Below are 22,631 nucleotides of genomic sequence, written 5' to 3'. Positions count from 1 at the left end.
GTCTGCTGCCCTGTAATTTACTATTTTCAAGGTGCTGCACTTTTTTTTTTTTGTTTTTTGTATTGCTTCCATGGTTTTGTCCACTACTGATATCACACTAATGGATCTGTAGTTGCATGCTTCCTTCTTGTCCAAATGTCTTTGCTAGAATTCGACCACTAACTGCAGAGCATTCTGTAATGCTTAATCAGCGAGGTCTACTACTAGGCAGGAAAATAATTTCAGGCTATGATTAGTGACATGGCAAAACGATATTTATTTAGAAAGACTTTTTATAAAATCTGTTGCATTTCAAATATATCATTGAGTACAGTAGCTTAGGCTGTAAAAACAAGGAGGCCAATTTTCAAAGGGTTTAGGTTCCTAACTTTTAGAATTAGGCTCCTAAGGCTGTGTTCCTAAATTTAGGCACCTAGTTTCACTAGGAATTAGGTAATTACAAGGGGTGGAGTTAAGGCAGACAAAGTTTGGAGCTTTGCACTGATTTTCAAAACTAGACACTTAATTTAGGGGTTTAATTCTAGCAGGCCTAAATTTAGGACCCTCATTTTTAAGCTCCTAAATTTATGTGAATTTTCAGCTGAAAACTTTGGCCCTTGATATGTGTGAGAACCAACATGGAGACGGCAACTGACCCAGAATCCTCTGCTATCTTAGCTTTTCTGGCTATGTGAACTTCAAATGTCTTACTGAGCCTGACCTGGAGGAATTCCAAGGACATCTGGACAGCAGTTGAAGCTGCTAATACTTTGTGATGCCTAATTATAGGGTCACAAAAGCAGAAGGAAACGGTTGGAACTTCAGGCTAGACTATCACTACATGGGCATCTGTAAACACAGCCTAAGATGTGATAATTGCCCTGACCAACAAGATTCTAACAGAACAAAGGACTATCTACAGAGTGATGGTAAATGGGCCCCACCTTGGAGAAATAATCAGGGTAGTTTAGGGATAATCTATCATGCTGTTGACATGACAATCAATGTAAATTATTCTCTGGGTAGTCAAGCACTTTTAGACATTCTAACCTAGTACTGTATTGTATTTTACGTATAAAAGAAGCAGCAGTTCATGTATACAACAAGATGCTGGTGGTCAGTTTGTCAGATAAGTGGCATCAGCATCTCCCAAGAATACTTATATTGATCAATAAAAAATTATACTTTCTACAAAATCAAAGTGTTCTTGTATCCCTGGGTAAGCATCATAAAGAATGGCTTGGTGCTTAACACCCTTAAGTTCAGCTGAAATTAGGTGCCAAACTTCATGACTAAGCTAGGGTATTTTTCCCTGAGAGAAGCCATGGTAAATGACAAAGTCATGGTAAGTGACACTGCCACTATGTGACCCCTGTGGTAGTTTTCCCCATGAGAAAATATCGCAGCCATAGTATTTTCCCATGGGGAAAAATACCGTGGCAGCAAAAGTCCCCCAAAAAACATGCAATGATGGCCTCAGGACTGTGGGTCCACCATTGCTTAAAGGGGCCAACGGCTCCCAGTAAGGCCCCCCTCCCCTGAGAATAATGCAAAATCCCGTGGGGTCTGCACAGAACCCTTGTCCTACCCCACCACCACCCTTGCAGGTGGCCCATTCTGTAAATAAAAAAAACACACAAAAAAAAAACAACTTTTGAAGATCAGTGCAAGCCCTGCCCCCTGATTCCAACCCCCTCCTTCAATAAAAAAAACATCCAGCCCTTGGATTCTGCATTACTCTCAGAGAAGGGTGAAGGCTTACTCCAGACCATTAGACCCTTTAAGGCTAAGCCCTGGGATCATCGAACCTCTGGAATTGTAGCTAACTTCAAATCAAATAATGCAACTTGTGAACTATTTGGCACGTTGCATTATTTGGATTTGCATAGTTTAAGGTAATTGGCAAACATTTGCATGCTAATCAGTTCATTTAAGTATGTGCACTGCCATTGCTAGAATAACACGAGATATTTCAAATATCTTGCATTATCCCTGCATTAAGCCAGGGGTCAGGGCTTGCACCATCAGAAAGACAGCCTAATGTAGCTTAGGGAATATAAGCCTCTTGAGTACTTAGGAGCCTAAATTTAGGAGCCCAGCTTTTATGAGTATCTGCCCCAAAGTTTAAGAAAGTTTGCTTAATGCACACAATTCAGAGAGGTGTGGTACATGATAGATAAGTAAACACTTACCTAACTCTCTCAGGGTTAAAAAGGGCCAGGTTCCATGTCAGAGAACCACCCCAGTCATGGCCAATAAATGTAGCCTGTGAAATTCCCTATGGAAATGAGTGGGAAAAACCAAAAGTGATCAGAAAAAGAAGTGCAGTTAATAAATCATAGTGAGATATCCTATGCAGTGTGAAGGAAATGCACTGTACTCATTTCCCCATCTTTAATCCAGCTAAGAACTGTATTCATGCAAACCAGTCTCAAATGTTACTAAAAATCATTCAGTAAATATAAACATGTAACATGCTAAGATAATTTAAACATGTTCCTGGTGTACTTGACACACTTGTGAGAATCAACCTAATAAACGAAGCTTGATCGATGTGCCGCACGTCGGTCTCAGCGAGCGTCAGCTGAATATCAACATGGCGGCGTCGAGCGGCAGCCAGGTGCGGCAGCCAGTAGTGAGGAAGGAGAGAGAGAGGGGGAGGGACTGAGTGAGAGGGAGGGAGTGGGAGGGAGGAGAGAGTGTGGGTGGGAGGAGGGAGGAGAGAGTGGGAGGGAGGGAGGAGAGGGGAGGGAGAGGTGGGGAGGAGTGAGGGGGGAGGCAGAATGAGGGGGAGGTGAGAGACAGAGGGATGTGAGTAAGTGGAAGGGTAAGAAGTTGTGGAGCAGAGAAAAAGGGAGTGAAGGAGGGCTGAGGGAGAGGGGATGGGATTGAGAGAGCGTGGGGAGTGACTGAGGGAAGGGGAGGAAGGTGAGAGTGAGGGGAGGGAGGCAGTGGGAGACAGAGGGTGAGTAAGGCTGAGTGGAGGGAAGGGGATGAGTGAACGAGGGGAAGGGGGAGTGAGGGAGAAAAAGTGTAGAAGGGTGCTGTGTTCGAAAATGGACTGAAAAAAAATTTAATGTAGCCCGTTTTAACGGGCTTAATGGCTTGTTAAGAAATAATATACAACACACAAGTCTTTCTGAAAATTACCTCCATAGATTTCATCTAGTTTTGGCAAATCTATATAAATAAAAATGTTAAATAGTTTGTACCAAATCGCTAATCTCAGCAACCACTTAACAGATCGCGTTCAAATTTGGACACAAGTTTCACCTCACATATGGGAAGGATCTTCTTCACTTACATTACATATATGTCACACCGGGGGCTGGTAAAAAACTTTTAAAATTTGGTTCCACAAAACAGCGACATCTGGTGGATGTAAGCGGAAGCTCTTACACCTTACACAAATGCTCACATCCCACACACGTGACCAATGTTTGCGATTCACACACCCTCCGAGCAGACACAAATCCACCCTCCTCACACCCTGCCCCGCACACATGCCAGTTGTACTTATTTCACACACCCTCAAAAAACACACAAAAACCTACTAAATACCAGCATGCTACACCAGGAGGCCACTCACATGCCACATGTTTTCAATTCCCACACCCTACGAACTCACACACAAACACCCTCCTCACACCCCTCACGCACATGACTTTTCTACTTACTGCCCTCAATCTCCGAACGCACGAAAAACTGCAGAATAGTTCGGGCTGCTCCAGCGGGAGGGGGCAACACAGCTCCGGACACATCGCATACACTACGGCTGTCGGCTGCCAGCAATCAAAATGGCGCAGACGGCTCTTTCCCTTACTAGGACACTCGGGAATGCCAATAGCGGCAGTAGCCCATGTGACATAGTAAGGGCGAGAGCCTGTCGACGCCATTTTCTGAACTGGCAACCGGCGCACCTTCGCCCTTACTATCTGAGCGAGACGACTGCTCCCATTGCTCCACCTCGAGGGCCCGGCGCCAATACTTCCATGCCGGAATGAACGCCCGCTCCACCCACTACCATTTTTGAAAGGTATCGTCGGGCATGCGGTGGGGGGGGGGGGCGTGGGGATGTTTTTGCGTCCATGTTCGGAGGGGGCGGGGCCAGTTCTGAGATTCTGCAACTCTTGTGGGTTAGTCTATTTCGCAGGGCCTGGTGGGGGGGGGGGGGGAAGGGAGGGTGGGGGAGGCTTATATAAACACAATGTTTCTGTGGGGATTACTTTGGGGTGCAAAGGGGGAGGGCACACACAAACACACACACAAAATGTGCACCATCTCCGAAAGGTTACAAAACAGCCCTCACCAGGTAGGGAGTCACTGAGGTGACAGTGAGGGGAGGGAGAATGAGGAGGGAGGTAACTGTCAGGGGAGGAAGAATGAGGGGAGAGGTGAGTGTGAGGGGAGCGAGTTGGAGTGGGGACAGGGGAGGGAAGGGGGGAGGGAATGACCAAGGGGGAAGAGGATGAGTGACTGAGCTAAATGAGCAAGGGGAAGGGGCAGGGAGGGCAAAGAATCTGACTCTGCCACTGCAACGTATGGCAGGGGTCCGCTAGTTATTTTAAAAAAAAGTGATAGCCTGCCAATCTTCAATTCTTAGCAGGTAACAATTTTACATCTATAATCAAACTGACATGGGAGCCCTTGAGTTGGCATGGTTGACACTGCCTAGTGGGTGAATCCGCTAGGCTCACGTGGACAGCTAGCGGAAATGTCCAAAGCTGAGACTGAGCTGTATCTTCACCTATACTAACCCCATAGGTTGAGCCCTTCGGTTCCAGGGGCCGACAGGACTTAGGTGAACATCCCACAGGGCAGTCAAATGAAAGTCCAGAGTCTGGTTAAGGTTAGGCGAGGCTGCAGTCAGGCAGTTATCAGGTGCAGGCATAGGATTGAGGCAGGCAGGTAGCATACAGGGTGCAGTCAAGATCTGGGGCCAAAGTCAATACCAGGTGGCAGGCAGGAAGATGGTCCGGGTCAGTAACAGAGGTCAATACCAGGAGACAAAGTGGACAAAGGACTGGGGCAGTGCTGGGTAAGCTGGGCAAGGCAAGGCTGGATGGGATCCAGATAGTGACACGCACTTCAAGGTTGCAGCGGACCTGTTGCTGAGGCGAAGGCTTGGAGCGCAGCTGGGGTTTAAATACCCAGCCACACAGACATCATCACTGGGCACCTCTAGGGTCTTTCCCGTTGTGGGGCTAATAAGCAGCAGTGCATGCTGTGTACGCACACCTAGAGAAAGCCTAGGAACGAACATGATAGTGGCATCCACACCACAAACAGCTGATGTTATCATGTGGTGTCTTCACCTCTGAGATCCCAATGGCATCTTCAGGGACCGGCGGTATCTGGGATGAGTGTGGCTGGTCACAGGCCTCCCTGCAACTGGCTCAAACATTATAGTAACCTCCTCTTAAGCCCCCTCGCCAAAGCTCTGTGTTTTGGTTTTTGGGAGAAGCGATGATGAAATTCCTTTACTAGTTGTGGAGCTTGAAGATTAGATGCAGGCTCCCATGAGTTCTCCTCAGGGCTGAAGCCTTTCCAAAAGATCAATTATTGTATCTTATTATAACCTCTTCTGGAATTTAGTATTTCTTGGACCTTGTATATTGTTTCTTCAGAGATCACCTCTGTAGACTTGGGAAGAGATCTGGATGACTAGAATAGGATCACTGGTTTAAGAATAGATACATGGAACACATTGTATACCTTGAAAATAGAAGGAAGCTTCAGTTGGTAGAACACTGGTCCTATCTGGCGAATAATGGAGAATAGTCCCACAAATGTCAGAGCAAATTTGTAAAAGGCATTTTGAGACATGCATTTTAGGTACTTAGCCATATCTGCTCCCCCAGCTGGAATTGCAGTGCTGGCTTACTTCTTAAATCATTTGTCAGCTAAAATAAGAAACTGTCTTCTGCCATAGCTCTTTAAAGGTTGTGACTCATATTTAGCTGCAGGACAGGAGACAGAGAATGACACGGAAAGTAGCACTCTAAGAGTGACACTCTAAGACAACGGCCGAAGAATATCTGGAAAGGTGAAGATCCCGAGCACCCAAATGGTTGTTATGGCAAATCTCTGCCCATGAGAGAAGAGTAGCCAAGTCTTCTTGGTGCTCGTTGACGTATGTTCTCAAGAAGCTCTTGAGAGACTCGTTGACCCTGTCTGTCTATTACTCTGAGGATGATATACCGAGGTAAAGTCCAATGTGATACCAAACTTTATTTTATTTTTATTTTTTTTTTACAAAGGCTCTTCCAGAATTGGGCAGTGAACTGAACTCCCCAGTCTGAGAGAATATGAGAAGGAATCCCATGTAAAATGGTAGATATGTTACACAAAGAGATGGGCCTATTCTGGTGCAGATGGGAATGTGGCGAGTGTTGTGATGTGAACCAATTTAGAAAAGTGGTACACCACTACCCATATCGTCATGTGACCATTAGAGAGGAGAAGATCAATGACAAAGTCAGTGGCCAAGTGGGTCCAGAGTCCTTGGGGGCTGGCAATGGCTGTAACAGCCCCCAAGGGTGAGCATGGGACCTCTTATGCATTATACAGGTGGGACAGGATTCCACGTAGCTTTTCATGTCTTGCTTCATTTGCGGTCACCAATAATGGTGGAGAATAAGTTCCTAGGTTCTGGTGATGCCGCGATGTCCTGCCACGTGGGAATAATGAGCCCATTTGAGTACATTTTCCCTGAGTGTCAGGGTGGTACAGGTACAGCTTTGATCAATAATGTGGCAAGGGAGCTCTAAGGTGTCTTTGATCTCAAAAAATCATGACAAGACATTAGCCAGCTGGTTCTTTTTAGCAGGACAATAGTATAGTTCAAAGTCAAAATGGTAGAAAAACAGAGACTAACAGGCTTGTCTAGGATTTAAGTCCTGGGGCCATTGCGGGTATTCCAAGTTCTTGTGATTCACTTAAATGGTGACTGGGTGTCGAGCCCCCTCCAACAGATGATGCCGCTCCTTTAGTGCTAACTTTACTGCCAGGAGTTCATGATTACTAATCATGAAGTAGCTCTCCTCAGGGGTGAATTTTTTGGAGAAGTAAAAAACATGGTTTAAGAGTCACATGGCTGTCATGTTGAGTGAGGACAGCTTCTACCCCGATGGCAGAAGCATCTACCTCCAAGATGAAAGGTTTTGATAGATCTTGGTGGTGAAGACAAGGATCCTATAGGAACTCTTGTTTGAGGCAGTTAAAGGCATGGATGGCCTTTTCCACCCAGTGTGGAGTGGCTTCTAGTAAGGGTGGTGAGAGGAGCTGCCTACTAGGAATATTCATGCATGAACTGTCTGTAGTAATTCACAAAGCCCAGGAAACATTGTAGGGACTTGACCCCAACAGGATGAGGCCAATCCAGAATGGATTTTAAATTCTCAGGGTCCATCTGAAGCCCATGCCAGGAAACGATGTATCCAAGGAAGGGCAATTCTTCTTGTTCAAACATACATGAAGCTTGAAAAAGTGCACAAATGGTGCTCTTGAAGGTGCTGTAAGATTTGTTTTACATGCGAACAGTGCTGAGCTAATGAAAAGATGAGAATATCATTTAAATATACTACCACAGAGTACTAAATGTCTCAAAATGTCTCGTTGAACATATGTTGGAAGATGGCGGGGGCATTACAAAGGCCAAATAGCATGACCAAGTATTCATAATGGCCATCCCTGATGTTAAAAGCCATCTTCCACGCATCACACTCTTGTATGCATATCAGTTTATATGCCCCATAGAGGTCAAATTTAGTGAAGATTTGTGCTTCTCAAGATGATCAAAGAACTCTGAGAGGTAAAGGGTACAAATATTTCCAGGTAGTAGCACTGTAATTTTTACAGGGTCTGAGGAAGCTGTCATTTTTTCCTAGAAAGAAAGAACCTGGCTCCTGCAGGGGATGAGGAGGGTTGGATGAAGCCGCTCTCCAAATTCTCTTGAATATACATGGACATAGCCTATGTTTCTAGTGCCAATGAAGGGTATACCCGACTTCTAGGTGGCATCTTCTCGGGTAGGAAGTCTATCAGATTATCATATGATCGGTGAGGCGGTAGTGATTTAGCTGAAGACTACCTTGTAGGCAAAGTACTAGGGTGGTAAGCCTGGCAGGGCAGGAAGAGTAGCCAGAACCAAGGTGACTGTTGGTAAGACTTGAGCAAGGCAACTCTCCACACAGGAGGGACCGCAACGGGCAATTTGCAGCATCTTCCAGCCTATGGATGGCTGATGGAGACAGAACCACAGAAATCTAAGAAAGACAGGATTGACTGCCCTAGGTAGGACATATACGCTGATGCCCTCAGTGTGAAAAGCCTAGTCTGCATGGTAATAGGTGCAGTGAACATGTTCACACAACAGGGAAGAGACTCATCATAAACAGAGTAGATGGTGAGGGTAGGGGGTCAAGATTAATATGGGCAGGTTGTGCTGGTGAACCAGTGACTCCTCGATAAAATTACCACCTGCCCCAGCAGAGGAGTCCGCTGTTGACATCGGGGTGGAGTCAATACAGACGCCATTGGACCTGCACATCTCACTAAGCCCCGGGGCTCCAGTGACGCCAGAGCTGCCTCAAGTTGTGCAGTCCCTAGTACCGGGAGAGGCCGGATGTCTGGAGAAGTCGGAGGTGCTCGATCCCATTGGGGAGATTACCAGGGAAGGAGGAGAGTGACCTAAGGTCAGTGACCCGCTGATGCGAGGAAGCAGTGGCAGCAGAGAAGGGAGCTCTGTGGAGCCACTGACCTAGACACCTGAGAGGCACTCTGGCATGGCCTCGGCCTCTGTTTTGAGACAGGAACGAAGCCAGCAAGGTACAGGTAGTGAACTGGCTAGTTCAAGAGAGGATCAAGTAACTGGAATAACTTTAGAAAATGTTTGGTCAGTGCTGATGGCGTTAAAAACCTCAGATGAGAACTTAAATTTAACACTGTCTGAAACTCAAAATCGTATAGTTCAGATTGATCCAATAATATCAGCACATACTAAGAAATTGGAGGATTTGAATTCTTGTGTCTCTCAAATGCAAAAATTTCAAACTGGATTAATCCAGGGCGAACAGATGCATGCTAGAAAGATTGAGAATATGGAGAATGAGGGGAGATATAATAACTTGAGTATTAAACTTTCCAAAGGTTAAGCTCATCTCTCCTTTTGAGCAATTTAAAAAAATATATGATTGAAAACCTTCATTTATTTTGGAAACCCTACCAACAATACTCAAGATCTTTTTTGTGATACCTGGAAAAAAAAGGGATAATGATCAGCAAATCAAAGATCCACAGAACATGGCTAATCTTACAGAATTTTTGGAAACAACAATGGAGGAACAGGTTGAATACCATGGGACTTTATGCATAAGATTTGCCTTGGCTTCAGACAGAGATAAAATATTGAAGCTTTCCCTTCAGAATAGAGAGAAATCCTATTTAGGACAAAAGATCTGGGAATTTCTGGATATGCCAGAGTTACACAAATGAGAAGAAAAAACTTCCTTCAAATGACCCAGGAGGTGAAAGATCTTGGTGCGCAGATAATCTATTTTCCAAGCAAATGCATAGTTAAATATAGTAATGAAAGATTTGTATTTCTTGATCCACCCGAATTACGTCAATTTCTTGATGCACGATTAACTAAATGATAATGTTGCCTGGTCATGGGATATGGTGATAGAACGTTTTAACCTTCTAAATGCCTTATGATTATTACTGTTGCTCTGTTTTGAAACTTGGATCTCCCAATTATTACCTTATAACGGGAGTATTTCCTTTATTTAGAATTTATTGACTAGGCAGTTTTTCTTCTTATGATTGATGGATGTTAAATTGTATTTTGAACTAGCCAATAATTTATGTGATACTGAATGTATTGGTTACCCATTCAATGACAAGCTGTAATTGCTGTCTATGTTGTTTGAAAATGCATAAATAAAAAATTACCACCTGCCCCAGTCCAGGAACGTCTGCATATGGATTAAGGATTCCCCTATGGTGAGGCAGATATGTACCAGTAGTTGTGGAGAGGGAGAAGTCCAACCTAGGGGCTCCTCTTCGACCAACCCTAGGTCTGCTCATTTCCCCAACTCCTCTAGGAAGTGGCTGCCGAAGTGGCCCAGGCTAGCACAATATAGACACAGGTTTAATTGCCTCCGTCTTCCAGAAAAAGCTTAGACTGGCCCAATTACATAGCTTTATCTGGAGTGTATGATGATTCTGGAACTGATGCGGGTGTAAGAGGTCACTGAAATCTGAAAGCCAAATGGACAGGATAGCAAGAAGGGCTGCTTTCTTGAGCACGCTCTGGAACCTTAGGTCTATCCGAATAGCCAAGGATATTAGACCTTCCAGACAGGAGGGAACATATCCGCCTGACAGCTCATCTTTTATCCAGGCTGCTAGTCCCTGCCAAAAAATGGCTGTCAGGCTATCCTCACCTTAGCAAAGCTTCAAGGCCAGGGTACAGAACTGTACCACATATTCACCCACTGTGCAAGTACCTTGGCGATCTGCAATAGTTCCATGGCGGCGAAGGTGTTACTGCTTGGTTCAAACAAGATGAAATTGCTGCAAGAAATGTTCCAGTTTCTCAAGGATGGGGTCTTCACATTTCCACAATGGAGAGGCCCAGGAAAAGATCCATCAGGGAAAGCATACATGTCATCTTCGTGCGGTCTGATGTGTAGAGGGCTGACAAATTCAAAATGTATAGGACATTGGTTTATAAAACCTATGCACTCCTTGGGGTCTCCGAGATATCTGGGCAGTGGTGGAAGATGAGGCATAGACCCTGGAACAGGGCAGGCATGACTGAAGGGGTGACCGCCAGGGTAGTGGCTGCTGCAGGTAGTTGAGCCTACATAGCATCCATACGTACTACGAGACCTTCAAGTTGGCCAGTAACTTGATTAAGCAGCTCCTGCTGCTGGTGAATTTGCTGGACTAGTCCAGGCATGGCCTTGTCTGATGGTGGGTCTATTGGGTTTATGGCATCAAACTGACACTTTTGTGAGTCCTTGTGCTGTGGTGTGGTTGACACTGCCTAGTGGGTGAATTCACTAGGCCCATGCTGACATCTGGTAGACACGTCCTAGCTGGGACTGAGATGGACCTTCACCTATAGCAGTCCCATTCCCTGCAGGTTGAGCCCTTGGGTTCCAGGGGCTGGCAAGAACCGAAGCACAGCAGGATCCAGGTAGCAACATGCACTGCAATACTGCAGGGGACCTGTTGCTGAGGTGAGGGCTTGGAGCACAGTTGGAGTTTAAATATCCTGCTGTGCCATCATCATTGGCGCCTCCAGGATCTTTCCTGCTGCGAGGCCAATATGAACGTGCTTAGAGAGTTCCAGGGGAATAACAAGATGGCTGCAGGTGATATCTTCATCACTGGGATCCCAGCAGCTTCTACAAAGCCCAGCAGTACTGGGGGTAAAAGTGTGACTGGTCTTGGGCCTCTGCGCGACCAGCTAAAATGTTAACATTTACAGCAGAGTTGCTTACCTATAAGCAGTGTTGTCACATATGGATGACATTACATGGAGCCCAGCACAAAACAATTATTTCAAAGTTTCTAGAACTAGGCATGTCCACTCATGCCATTATTCCATTTGTCCATGCAAGGTCTCGGAATTTAGCAATGAAATTCTTGGATCCTGTAACCCACTGGATTGCTGATAGTTCATTATCCTTTCCTTTAGCAATCTTTCCATGAACTTTCCCACCACAGAGGTAAGGCTAACCAGCCTGGAGCTTCCAGCCTCCTCCTTTCAGAATTTTTCAGAGCTCCCTAAGTATCCGAGGATGTATTATTGAGCCCCATAGCCTTCCAGTTCCTTCTCAAGGAAAGTTGCTATTTTACCAAAGTCTGTATTTTTTAAATCCAGGACCTTGATTTTAGTGGGACTTCCCTCCCTCTTGGCCATTATTTCCAATCATACTGTCTGATGATCACTGGTGCCCAGAAGGGCAAATACCTGGACATTTGAGATACTGCTTCCATTTGAGAGTACCAGATCCAGTTGTGCTTCTCTCCTCATGGGTTCCATTACCATTTGTCTGAGCATAGCCCCTGGAAGGGCATCTACCATCTCTCTACTACTTGCAAATTCTGAAGCAGGGATACTTCAACCCACATCCAGCAAATTAAAATTTCCAATGAGCAACACTTATTTCTTTCCCACCTTTTGGATGTCTTTAGCCAGATCTCTATCTAGTTCTTCTGATTTGGAGGCCTGCAGACCACACCAGTATACTTGCAAGTACCATCTGTTTTTAAGACAACTCACAGCACTTCCTCCTTTCCCCACACCCCCTACGTTTCAGTTGCTAGATATTATTTTTGATATAAAGAGCTACTGCTCCCTCATTTCTGTCATTTCTATTCTCTCTGAACAAGTTACAGCCCAGTATGGCTGAATCCAAGTGATGAGACTTACTGAACAATGTTTCTGTAATAGCAACAATATCCAAGTCTACCTCTACCATTAGGGCTTGCAGATCTGGAATATTATTGTCCAGACTATGAACATTAGTGCTCACAGCCTTCCAGTTTTTCTCTGTTTGCTGCTCTTCTTACATCCCTTTACTGCCTTATTGAGCTGATTTTTGTAATTTTTGTTAATTTCTCCACACACATCCTCTATTTGTCAGGGCTAACATTTCAACTTCCTTCTGCCACTCTAGTCTTCTAGTTTAAATGCCTTATGACAGACTAAAATGTTTCATTTAGGATCCTTTTTCCTCTAATGGACAGATGTAAGCCATCTTTATCATATGACCTAAGGATAAAATTGCATGTAAGTTGCTCTTTCCATAATGAACACATGTAAGCCCTTCCATAAATAATTTGAGAGCACCCAAGAGGATTTAAGAGGATTGGATTGTCAGTTTCCGAGTTTGGAATGTTGGATAAAGCAAAGATGGGAAAGCTTTTAAATTTGCAAGTCTATAAATGACATTAAGACTTAAAAATTTAGGGCCCTATTTATATTTATAATATTCAATTTACAGTATTATATTTATAGTATTTATATTTATCTGCAGTACTACTAGACTGTGCTTATGCAAAGCTCTTCAAAATAGGGTGTCAATGCTTGATTACTTCATCCATTTTAAAAAGTACTAAAATTGTAAAGCACTTTAAATAAAATGACATCAGGATCCCATTTGCAAGAAAAGTCATGTGAGGAGTACAAGTTATCAATCTAAACACAAAATAGGAAAGACTCTTCAAAACAGTTTCATAGTGGGGTAGATTTTAAATACTTGCGCGATCGCGTATTTTTGTTCACGCACCAGGCGCGAACAAAAGTACGCTGGATTTTATAAGACACGCGCGTATCTTATAAAATCTGGGGTCGGTGCGCGCAAGGGGGTGCACATTTGTGCAAACTGCGCGCGCCGAGCCCAGCGCGCGCTGCCTGTTCCCTCCGAGGCCGCTCCGATTTCGGAGCGGCCTCAGAGGGAACTTTCCTTCGCCCTCCCCCCACCTTCCCCTCCCTTACCCACCCCCCCCCCGGCCCTATCTAAACCCCCCCGGCCCTATCTAAACCCCCCCTACCTTTGTCGGCAGCCCCGCTCCATCCTCCGGTCCCGGGGGCTGGTCTGGAGGCCTCGACCACGTCCCCGGGCCGGCGCCACGCCCCCGGGCCCGCCCCCGAAACGCCGCGGCACGCCCCCGAAACACCGCGGCACGCCCCCGAAACGCCATGTCGTTTCGGGAACGCCCCCGGACACGCCCCTTTTCGAAAGCCCCGGGACTTACGCGCATCCTGGGGCTTTACGCGCGCCAGCGGCCTATGCAAAATAGGCACGCGAGAGCCCTGCGCGCGTAAATCCGGAAGGATTTACGCGCGCGGGCCTTTTAAAATCCGCCCCAGTGTGTAAAAGAAACAAAAACTGTATAGTTCTTACCAACTTGTCAAGGAAAGTCACCAGTTCCTAGAAATAAAAATATATGTATGTAGACTTAATCATATTTACAGTGAGATATACATATTCTTGTGCTGTTATTTAGATTAAGTAATGGTTTCTACATACAAGTACTCAGTTTCATGGATTAATACTGAAAGGTCATGTGCTGGTTGTTAGTTTCATGGAGCATTCCCTTGCTTTAGTATTATTTGAAAGAGTAAATAACTGTTCCCTTCTTACCTTACTCATGATTTTATAAACTGTTTGGGATCTTGCCAGGTACTTGTGATCAGTATTGGCCACTTTTGGAAACAGGATACTGGGCATGATGGACCTCCATCTGACCCAGTATGGCAATTCTTATATTCTCTCTCCGTCATCCCCTTTCCAAACTGAAGAGCCCTAACTTGTTTAGCCTCTCTTCATATGCAGCTGTTCCATCTCTTTTATCAGTTTTGTTGTCCTTTTCTGCAACTTTTCTAGTTTCTAGATATATCATATTTGTGATAGGGTGTTCAGAACTGAACACAATACTCAAAGTGCAAGTGCACCATGGATCGATACAGCAGCACCATGATATTCTACATTTTATCCTTTATTCCTTTTCAAATATTTTTTTTTTCAAAATAATTTTTATTATTAGCAGCAAGAATATGCAGCCATCTTTGAAAGAAAAAAAAAACATTGTGCAGCCAGTGCCAACATGCCATAATATTGTAGCAACAGTGTACACACAATACCAAGAATTGATAAACATACAGCATAACAAATAAAACAAAACAGTGAGAATTGCCTTGTATCTCTCACGTTCCACCCCAGTACCTCATGCAGCAGCCATCCATGCATTCCATCAACCCCAGACATCCATCACATTCATCCCAGTTCCCCCAGTCATACCTCCATTCAACCACCACATCCACAACATCAGTACACCCCACCTCTCCCCCCCCGAGACCAGGGAATTTAAAGCCAAGACATACGATAACCTATTTCCAACAAACCAGTTTGTTTCCATAGGTAAAATTGCAAAAATCGCTTGCCAACAACCTATGTATTGCTTATCTCTTTTGCGGTTACCACCAAGATAGTCCATCTGTTCCATCTGCATGAACAGAGCCATCCGCTTATGCCAGGCCACTATGGTGAGAGATGTAGCAGGTTCCACCCACACCAATAGGATCGTGCGGCATGCCAGCAGGGCGGCAACTCTCCCGAATTTTACCTTGGAGTGAGTGCCTGGTACCGGTGCCGGAAAAGGGTGAGTCAACATAGAAACATAGAAATGACGGCAGAAAAAGGCCAATCGGTGCATCCAGTCTGCCCAGCAAGCTCCCACACTTATCTGTTTCATTATTTTCCCATACTTATCTGTTTCATCAACCACCAAGTTCAGGGCCCTTGTTGGTAACTGTTTGATTCGAATTTCCTGCCATCCCCAGTCATTGATGCAGAGAGTAATGCTAGAGATGCATCAAAGGTGAGCATAAGGCTTAATGGTTAAGGGTAGTAACCGCCACATCAAGCAAGTTACCCCGAAGCTTGGTTACCCAGACTGCACAGATCAATGCCTTGTTGGATGTTGTCTGAATGTAAAACCTGTTTTCCATATTTCCCTCTACCGTTGAGCAAAGAGCAGTGCTGTATATGTATTCAAAGTGATGTTACATGCTTAATTGGTTTAGGGTAGTAACCGCTGTAATAAGCAAGCTACCCCCACACTTATTTGTTTACCCAGATTGTGAAGTTCAGTCCTTGGTGGTTGTTATCTGAATGCAAATCCTGTTTTCCACATTTCCCCTTGCCATTGAAGCAGAAAGCAATGTTGGAGTTGTGAAGGCTTATTAAGTAAGGGTAGTAATTATCAGGTAGTAGCCTCCACCCCAGTACTCCACCCCCATGGCTCTTCTCTTCATTCCTATCCTCTAGCCTCTATGGATTCACAGTGTTTATCCCATGCCCCTCTGAAATCCTTCACAGTTTTAGTCTTCACCACTTCCTCCAGAAGGGCATTCCAGGCATCCACCACCCTCTCCATGAAGAAATACTTCCTGACATTGGTTCTGAGTCTTCCTCCCTGGAAATAAAAGATTGCACAATAAATTAAGGATCTGATTTATTAAGGCTTTTCTCCTGTGTCTCATGCCCTTCCCCTCTGGTCTGAAGCAGTTACGGCACAGCCCCCGGCAGCAAGCTACATTTAAGGACCTCGGCTAGAACTTCTTATAGCTCTGGACTTCCCTTTTATACGTCTTGCAGCCAGGACTGTGGTGCTGGCTGACATCACATCCTACTTGAGTATAAGGAAGCACAGTACTACCAGCCAGCACCTCAGCAATAGGTATCCTGCTCTTCTAGCATCACAAGTTTCTACACAGTGTTCCTGTATTGCCTGGTTCCAGCCTGCCTCGACCATCTCTCCTCTGGACTATTTCTTGTTGTCAACCACAGCCTGGACTTTGACTTTCTCTCTTCCTGGACCTCAACTTCACCTTGCTTTCTGCCTGTTTTGACCTTAGTCTGGACTTTGATCTCGTTCCATTCTCTGCCTGCCCAGACCACAGTTTAGACTCTGACTCTGCCTTATGGTGTCTCAGCTACCGCCTGGTAAGGCTTATCTTGTGCTTGCCCACGGAACGACTTCCAGGGTTGATGCCATGAGGCCGAGGACTTGAAGGTAGTCCCATACTTGGGACGTGCATTGGTCATCAATCTTCGCAATTGTCCCATCAGTTTCCTTCTCCTTGGGGGTGGGGGGGACGACGACCCTGTTCTATTTGGTGTCGAACCAGGCCCCCAGGTACTCTAATGACTGAGAGGGCTGTAGACAGCTCTTGGCCTTGTTTATGACCCACCCGAGCTCCTGCAGTAGGTTCTTGACTCTGGTGGTCACCTGTTGACTCTCCTCCGGAGACTTTGCCCTGATCAGCCAATCATCCAAGTAAGGATGTATCAGGATCCCTTCTTTTCTCAGTGTTGCCGGCACGACCACCATAATTTTGGTGAAGGTTCAGGGGCGGTTGCTAGGCCGAAAGGTAGCGCCCGGAACTGGTAATAGTGACCCAGTATCACAAAGTGCAGGAAGCGCTGGTGGTCCTGATGGACTGGGATGTGAAGGTAGGCTTCGGAAAGGTCCAGGGAGGTTAAGAATTCTCCCGGTTGTACTGCCATTATAACGGAGCGTAGGGTTTCCATGCAGAAGTGTGGCACCCTCAGATAACTGTTGATGTTCTTGAGATCCAACATGGGCCAGAAAGAACCTTCCTTCTTGGGGACGATAAAATAGATAGAATAGTGGCCAGTATTTTGTTGGGAAAACAAGGTGATAGATCCCAAAGTCTTTTTCAATTCTTTATTAAGGTGAAGACATGTAAAACAATTGCCAGATTCAGGCCAAGTTTTGCCACTAATGAAGTGGCTGCCTCAGGGCCTATAAATAAATCATAAAAACATCAAAATTAAATTACATAAATAGGTGACATGAGATTGAATCAGACAAAAGTATAAAAAATAACATCCAAATAAATAACACAAACGAATAAACAACCAGTCTATCAAATAAATATGTAAAAATAATTTTACATAAAAACAGTATGAAGAACATCCAAACACACAAAAATGGATTTTACCTATGTACATAAAAATATTTGAGAACTATTGTTAAATAGAGAGATCTTTTGAATTAATATTCAATACTGATATGTCTATTATTATTACCTAAGTGATTCATTGTTTCTCATTGTGAGATGAAAGGCTTTTATATTATAAACGATCAATAGTGCCAATGGGAAAAATCTATAAGAATGGATCAAATATGAACAAAGATTCTATCATATAATCTGAACAAACTGAAAATAACAACCCTGTGTCATAGCCACTGAAATAAAAGAATCTGCAAGATGAAATGGTGAATTGCACATGCTTATTTCTAGAGGAGTTTACTGCATAAACAACAATATTAACTTAAATTAAACATACTGTACTTATAGGCAAACTCTGTGTTCTCAAACTGAGTAATTAATGGGTAATGTGTGTGAATAAACAGCCCCGAACGGACATCTAAAACCACACATGAACAAGTAAAGTCAACGAAAGAGCTATTTCTTGCTGAGTGGTGTTCTTATGTTATTAATTACATTAAAAAGATAACTAACAGATCGATACTGTAAAGTGCGGCTGGAGATTTCCCGTCTGTAACTCGCTGTGGGCGCAAAATTCGGACGCGCAAGGCGATCCTGCGATACAGTCTCCAGTTTCACGCGTCCTTAGCACTTCTTGAAACCGACCTGTAACCCCTTCCGCACGCGGCATGTATATCAGATGTAAACGATCAAATTAGCTATTCCCTCCCATACAGTGACGCGCGCCCCGACTATCGCTATTTTACCCTGCCATTTTGCCCCGCGTTTAACCTGCTAACTTACCGCCTACCCCTACCCCTGCGTTACAGGCAGGGGCAATGATAGACGGCAAACTTTCCCTCAAATCATTGCACTACACATGCAATTCCTTAAATTAACTTAAAACAATAATGCTAGATCCATATATACAAACATTTGCAGCGAGCCCCGCTTTTGGTAAAGTTGTTTATATATATATAAAAATACCTAGATGTCAGTTTCTGAATCCCCCATCTCCACGCATGTTTATCCAGGCGGCGGCGGGAGCCGGCGGGCGGGTGGGCGCCCGTTCATCCGGGCGGCGGCGGGAGCCAGCGGGCTGGCGTTCAAACAGGCGGAGGTAGCCGGCGGCGAAAGCGGCCTCCAGCAGCCCCCACCGGCAGTGAATGAATGCACGCCTGTGTACGACCGTGCAATTTCGGCGCTCAAGGCAGTCACATGCCGTGACGTCAAGCGTCGTGACGTCACGCCTTGAGCACCGAAATTGCACGGGCGTACACAGGCGTGCATTCATTCACTGCCGGCGGGGGCTGCTGGAGGCCGCTTTCGCCGCCAGCTCCCTCCGCCTGGATGAACGCATGCCCACCCGCCCGCCGCCTCCCGGATAAACGCGCGCCCACCCGCCCGCCGCCTCCCGCCACCTGGATGAACGGGCGCCCACCCGCCCGCCAGCTCCCGCCGCCGCCTGGATAAACACGCGCCCACCCGCCCGCCGCCTCCCGGATAAACGCGCGCCTTCCCGCTGCCGCCTGGATGAATGGGCGCCCACCCGCCGCCGCCTGGATAAACGCGCGTGGAAATGGGGGATTCGGAAAGTGACATCTAGGTATTATATATATATATAACAACTTTTGTTTTAGTTTTCGCCCTGTGCCTTGCTTCGGGAGGGGGGAAACCACCCACTTCCTGGTACCTGTCATTTCAAATGTCAGTTGAAATGACATTTGAAATGACAGGTACCAGCACATCCAGGATACTGTATAGGCGCTGTATTAAGCGCCTATACAGTAAAATGGGTTGCGCGGGCCTAATGCTTCGCCTAACGCTTCGCAGACGCGGCTTGCATTTGCAAGCAATTTAAATAGAGTATTGAGCGGTATGTGAAGAGAACTGTGCGTGCGGGGAACGAGGGTGCGCCCGGCACTGCCGCACTCTAACGCGGCATAACTGTATCGACCTGTAAATAAACAAACAGCCCAGAACCGACATCTAAAAGTAAACAAAAGAGCTATTTCATACTGAGCAGTGCTCTTATGTTATCTATTACATTAAAAAGATAAAAAAGAAAGAACATAAAAAATAAGGAGCTTGTGAAGAGCCAGAGTTAAAGTCACTCTAAAAACAATGTCTACTCACATACGGGCCGATTCAGTAAAGTCTGCGGGAGATCCCAGCGCGCGCACAGGCCACTTGCCTGTGCGTGCGATTCTGTATTTAAATGAGGTCCGGCGGTAGAAATAGGCAAAAGGAGGCGCTAGGGACACTAGCGCGCCCCTAGCGCCTCCTTTTGGCCCGGAGCGGCAGCTGTCAGCGGGTTTGACAGCCAATGCTCAATTTTGCCGGCGTCTGTTCTCGAGCCCGCTGACAGCCACGGACTCGGAAACCGGATGCCGGCAAAATTGAGCGTCCGGTTTTTGACCCGACTTCAAATTTTTTTTTTCTTTTTTTACCCTTCGAGACCTCCGACTTAATATCTCCATGATATTAAGTCGGAGGGTGCACAGAAAAGCAGTTTTTACTGCTTTTCTGTGCACTTTCCCGGTGCCCGAAGAAATTAGCGCCTACCTTTGGGTAGGCGCTAATTTCTGAAAGCAAAATGTGTGGCTTGGCTGCACATTTTGTTTTCTGAATCGCGCGGGAATACCTAATAGGGCCATCAACATGCATTTGCATGTTGAGAGCGCTATTAGGTTCGGTGGTTTGGATGCGCGTTTTCGGCCCCTTACTGAATAAGGGTTAAGGGAAAGCGCGTGTCCAATGGCGGGTGAACAGTGCGCTCCATCGCACTGTACTGTATTGGCCCGATAATGACAAAGTTCCGTGTCGATAGAGGAACTTATTAAGATTTCATGCTAGAATGAAAAATTGTGTTAAATTACAGCTAGACTCCTAAAAATAATAATCTTAAATAAACAAATGATTCACAGCATTATGGCAAAACAAATACCTTTCCGTTCCACACCCGGGATTGTAATCTCCACTCTTAACCGGAAAAGATACAAAGCAGTCTTACCGAGGCTTTTGAAGAAAAATTGGCATGAACCAGTCTGTCACTGAGCTCAAAGGTAAAGTACAGCAGATTTAAAAAAAATCTAAAAAGAAATTAAATGCACTATTGCATGTTATAAAGTGAGTTTTGCTGATGTTAATTATAATAAATAAATATAGTTTATAATTTTTAGTAACTACAAAAAAAAAAAGACTGAGAAACAATGAATCACTAAGGTAATAATAATAGACATATCAATATTGAACATTAATTCAAAAGATCTCTCCATTTAACAATAGTTCTCAAATATTTTTATATACATAGGTAAAATCCATTTTTGTGTGTTTGGATGTTCTTCATACTGTTTTTATGTAATAGACTGGTCTTTTATTCGTTTGTGTTATTTATTTGGATGTTATTTTTTATACTTTTGTCTGATTCAATCTCATGTCACCTATTTATGTAATTTAATTTTGATGTTTTTATGTAATTTCATGTTGATGTTTTTATGATTTATTTATAGCCCCTGAGGCAGCCACTTCAACAATGGCGAAACTCGGCCTGAGTCGGGCAATTGTTTTACACGTCTCCACCTTAATAAAGAATTAAGAAAACAAGGTGATAAATGCCAATGTCTTTCAACAGCTTTTTTTTTTAGATTGCCTACCTTCTTGTTTCTTGGGTCCAGTATTTTGTTGGGGCATGGGCACCAGGGTTATTGCCTTCATACTGAGTAGTCTTGCTAGTGTGGTTTCTACTGCCAGTCTCTTGGAGTGGGATTGACAGGGCGATCTCATAAATTTGTCTTGAGGGATGCTGCTGAATTCCAGAGAGTACCCTTCTCGAATAATGTTTAGGACCTACTTTTCCGACGTTATCTCAACCCATCTTTGGTAGAAGAGGGCAAGTCGACCTCCTGTATCTTCTTCCTGTGGATGGGTCTGCCTCTTCTCATTGTGGGGTACGGCTAGAGCCTGCCCCCCTCTTGGTGTGTCTGTTCCGAAAGGACTGAGACCTTCCGGAGGGGCGAGGTGCCTGGAACTGTGTGTTCTTGTAGGGTCTAAAGCACTGCGATCCTCTGCCCTTGGTTCTTCTGGGGGAGGAACGCTGAGGTCTTTTATTCCTATCTTCCAGTAATCGGGGCACTGGAGATTTGCCCCATTTTTTGGCTAACTTCTCCAATTCGCTTCCAAACAAGAGAGATCCTTTGAAAGGCATTCTCGTAAGATTCGCTTTGGATGTCGCGTCAGCCGACCAATTCTGTAGCCATAGTTGTTTTCTGGCTGCCACTACCGAGGCAACACCCCTGCCTAAGGTGCGCACTAGATCTGAGGTAGCGTCAGTGAGGAAATAGGTCGCAGGTTCCATCGTTTCTCCGGACATAGTTGTGTCTCTCGAGAGGAGCAAACAGGAACATGCCACCAGTGCGCAGCAGGAAGCAATCTGCAGTGTCATTGCTGTTGCGTCGATGGCCTGCTTAAGGATGGACTCCAATCGTCTGTCCTGCGTGTCCTTCAGTGCCACTCCTCCCTCAACGGGAATCGTTGTTCGCTTTGAGATTGCACAGACCAGAGCATCCACTTTCGAGAAACATAGGTGTTCCTTGGCCGTGGGTTCTAGAGGATATAGGGCTTCCAAGGCCCGCCCCCCTTTGAAGCTGGTCTCCAGGGCATTCCATTCCAGGTAAATCAGTTTCTGGATGGCCTCCATCATAGGAAAGTAGCATGAGGCCTTACGAAGGGACACCAAAATGGGGTTCTTCTTTGGTTCCGCCATAGGGTCAGTGCCCGGAATGCCCAGCGTCTTCAGAGTCTGGGAAACAAGGGTGGTAATTTGTCCTTGAGGAAGGATCGAAGCATGGTTCTATATGGTTCCATCCCTGGAGGGATTTCTCCTTCTTCCAGGGAGTCTCTCTCATCATCTGAGCTGTCTGGATCCCTATTAGGAAAGTTCTTGGTTAAGCGAGGTGTGTCTCGAGAAACCCGAGAGGTGCCAGAAAGGTCTTGTGCTTCCGGCAGGGGTTGAGCCTGGTGCGCATCAGGGGCTGGTTGTGCCTGAACAAAGGTTTGCAGCCCTTTAAAAAATTCCACCCAGGAGAAAGTCCCTGGGTCCATGTTGATC

The 22,631-nt window shown here is 45.4% G+C and overlaps 1 protein-coding gene across 1 annotated transcript in view; it reads right to left on the bottom strand.

Annotated features, from left to right (window-relative positions):
- EPHX2 (epoxide hydrolase 2) overlaps nt 1–22,631 on the bottom strand; it is a 277,061-nt gene that overhangs the window by 139,657 nt on the left and 114,773 nt on the right. The window contains exons 10-11 of the mRNA XM_029596221.1: nt 13,905–13,931; nt 2,172–2,257 (exon numbers count right to left, since the gene is read on the bottom strand). Coding sequence (XP_029452081.1) covers nt 2,172–2,257; nt 13,905–13,931 — 113 coding nt within the window. The remainder of the gene's footprint in view (nt 1–2,171; nt 2,258–13,904; nt 13,932–22,631) is intronic.

The sequence above is a fragment of the Rhinatrema bivittatum genome, chromosome 3 (assembly GCF_901001135.1).
Source record: "Rhinatrema bivittatum chromosome 3, aRhiBiv1.1, whole genome shotgun sequence".
In the NCBI taxonomy this organism is placed as follows: domain Eukaryota; kingdom Metazoa; phylum Chordata; class Amphibia; order Gymnophiona; family Rhinatrematidae; genus Rhinatrema; species Rhinatrema bivittatum.
This window is presented reverse-complemented; position numbering and strand designations above follow the sequence as displayed.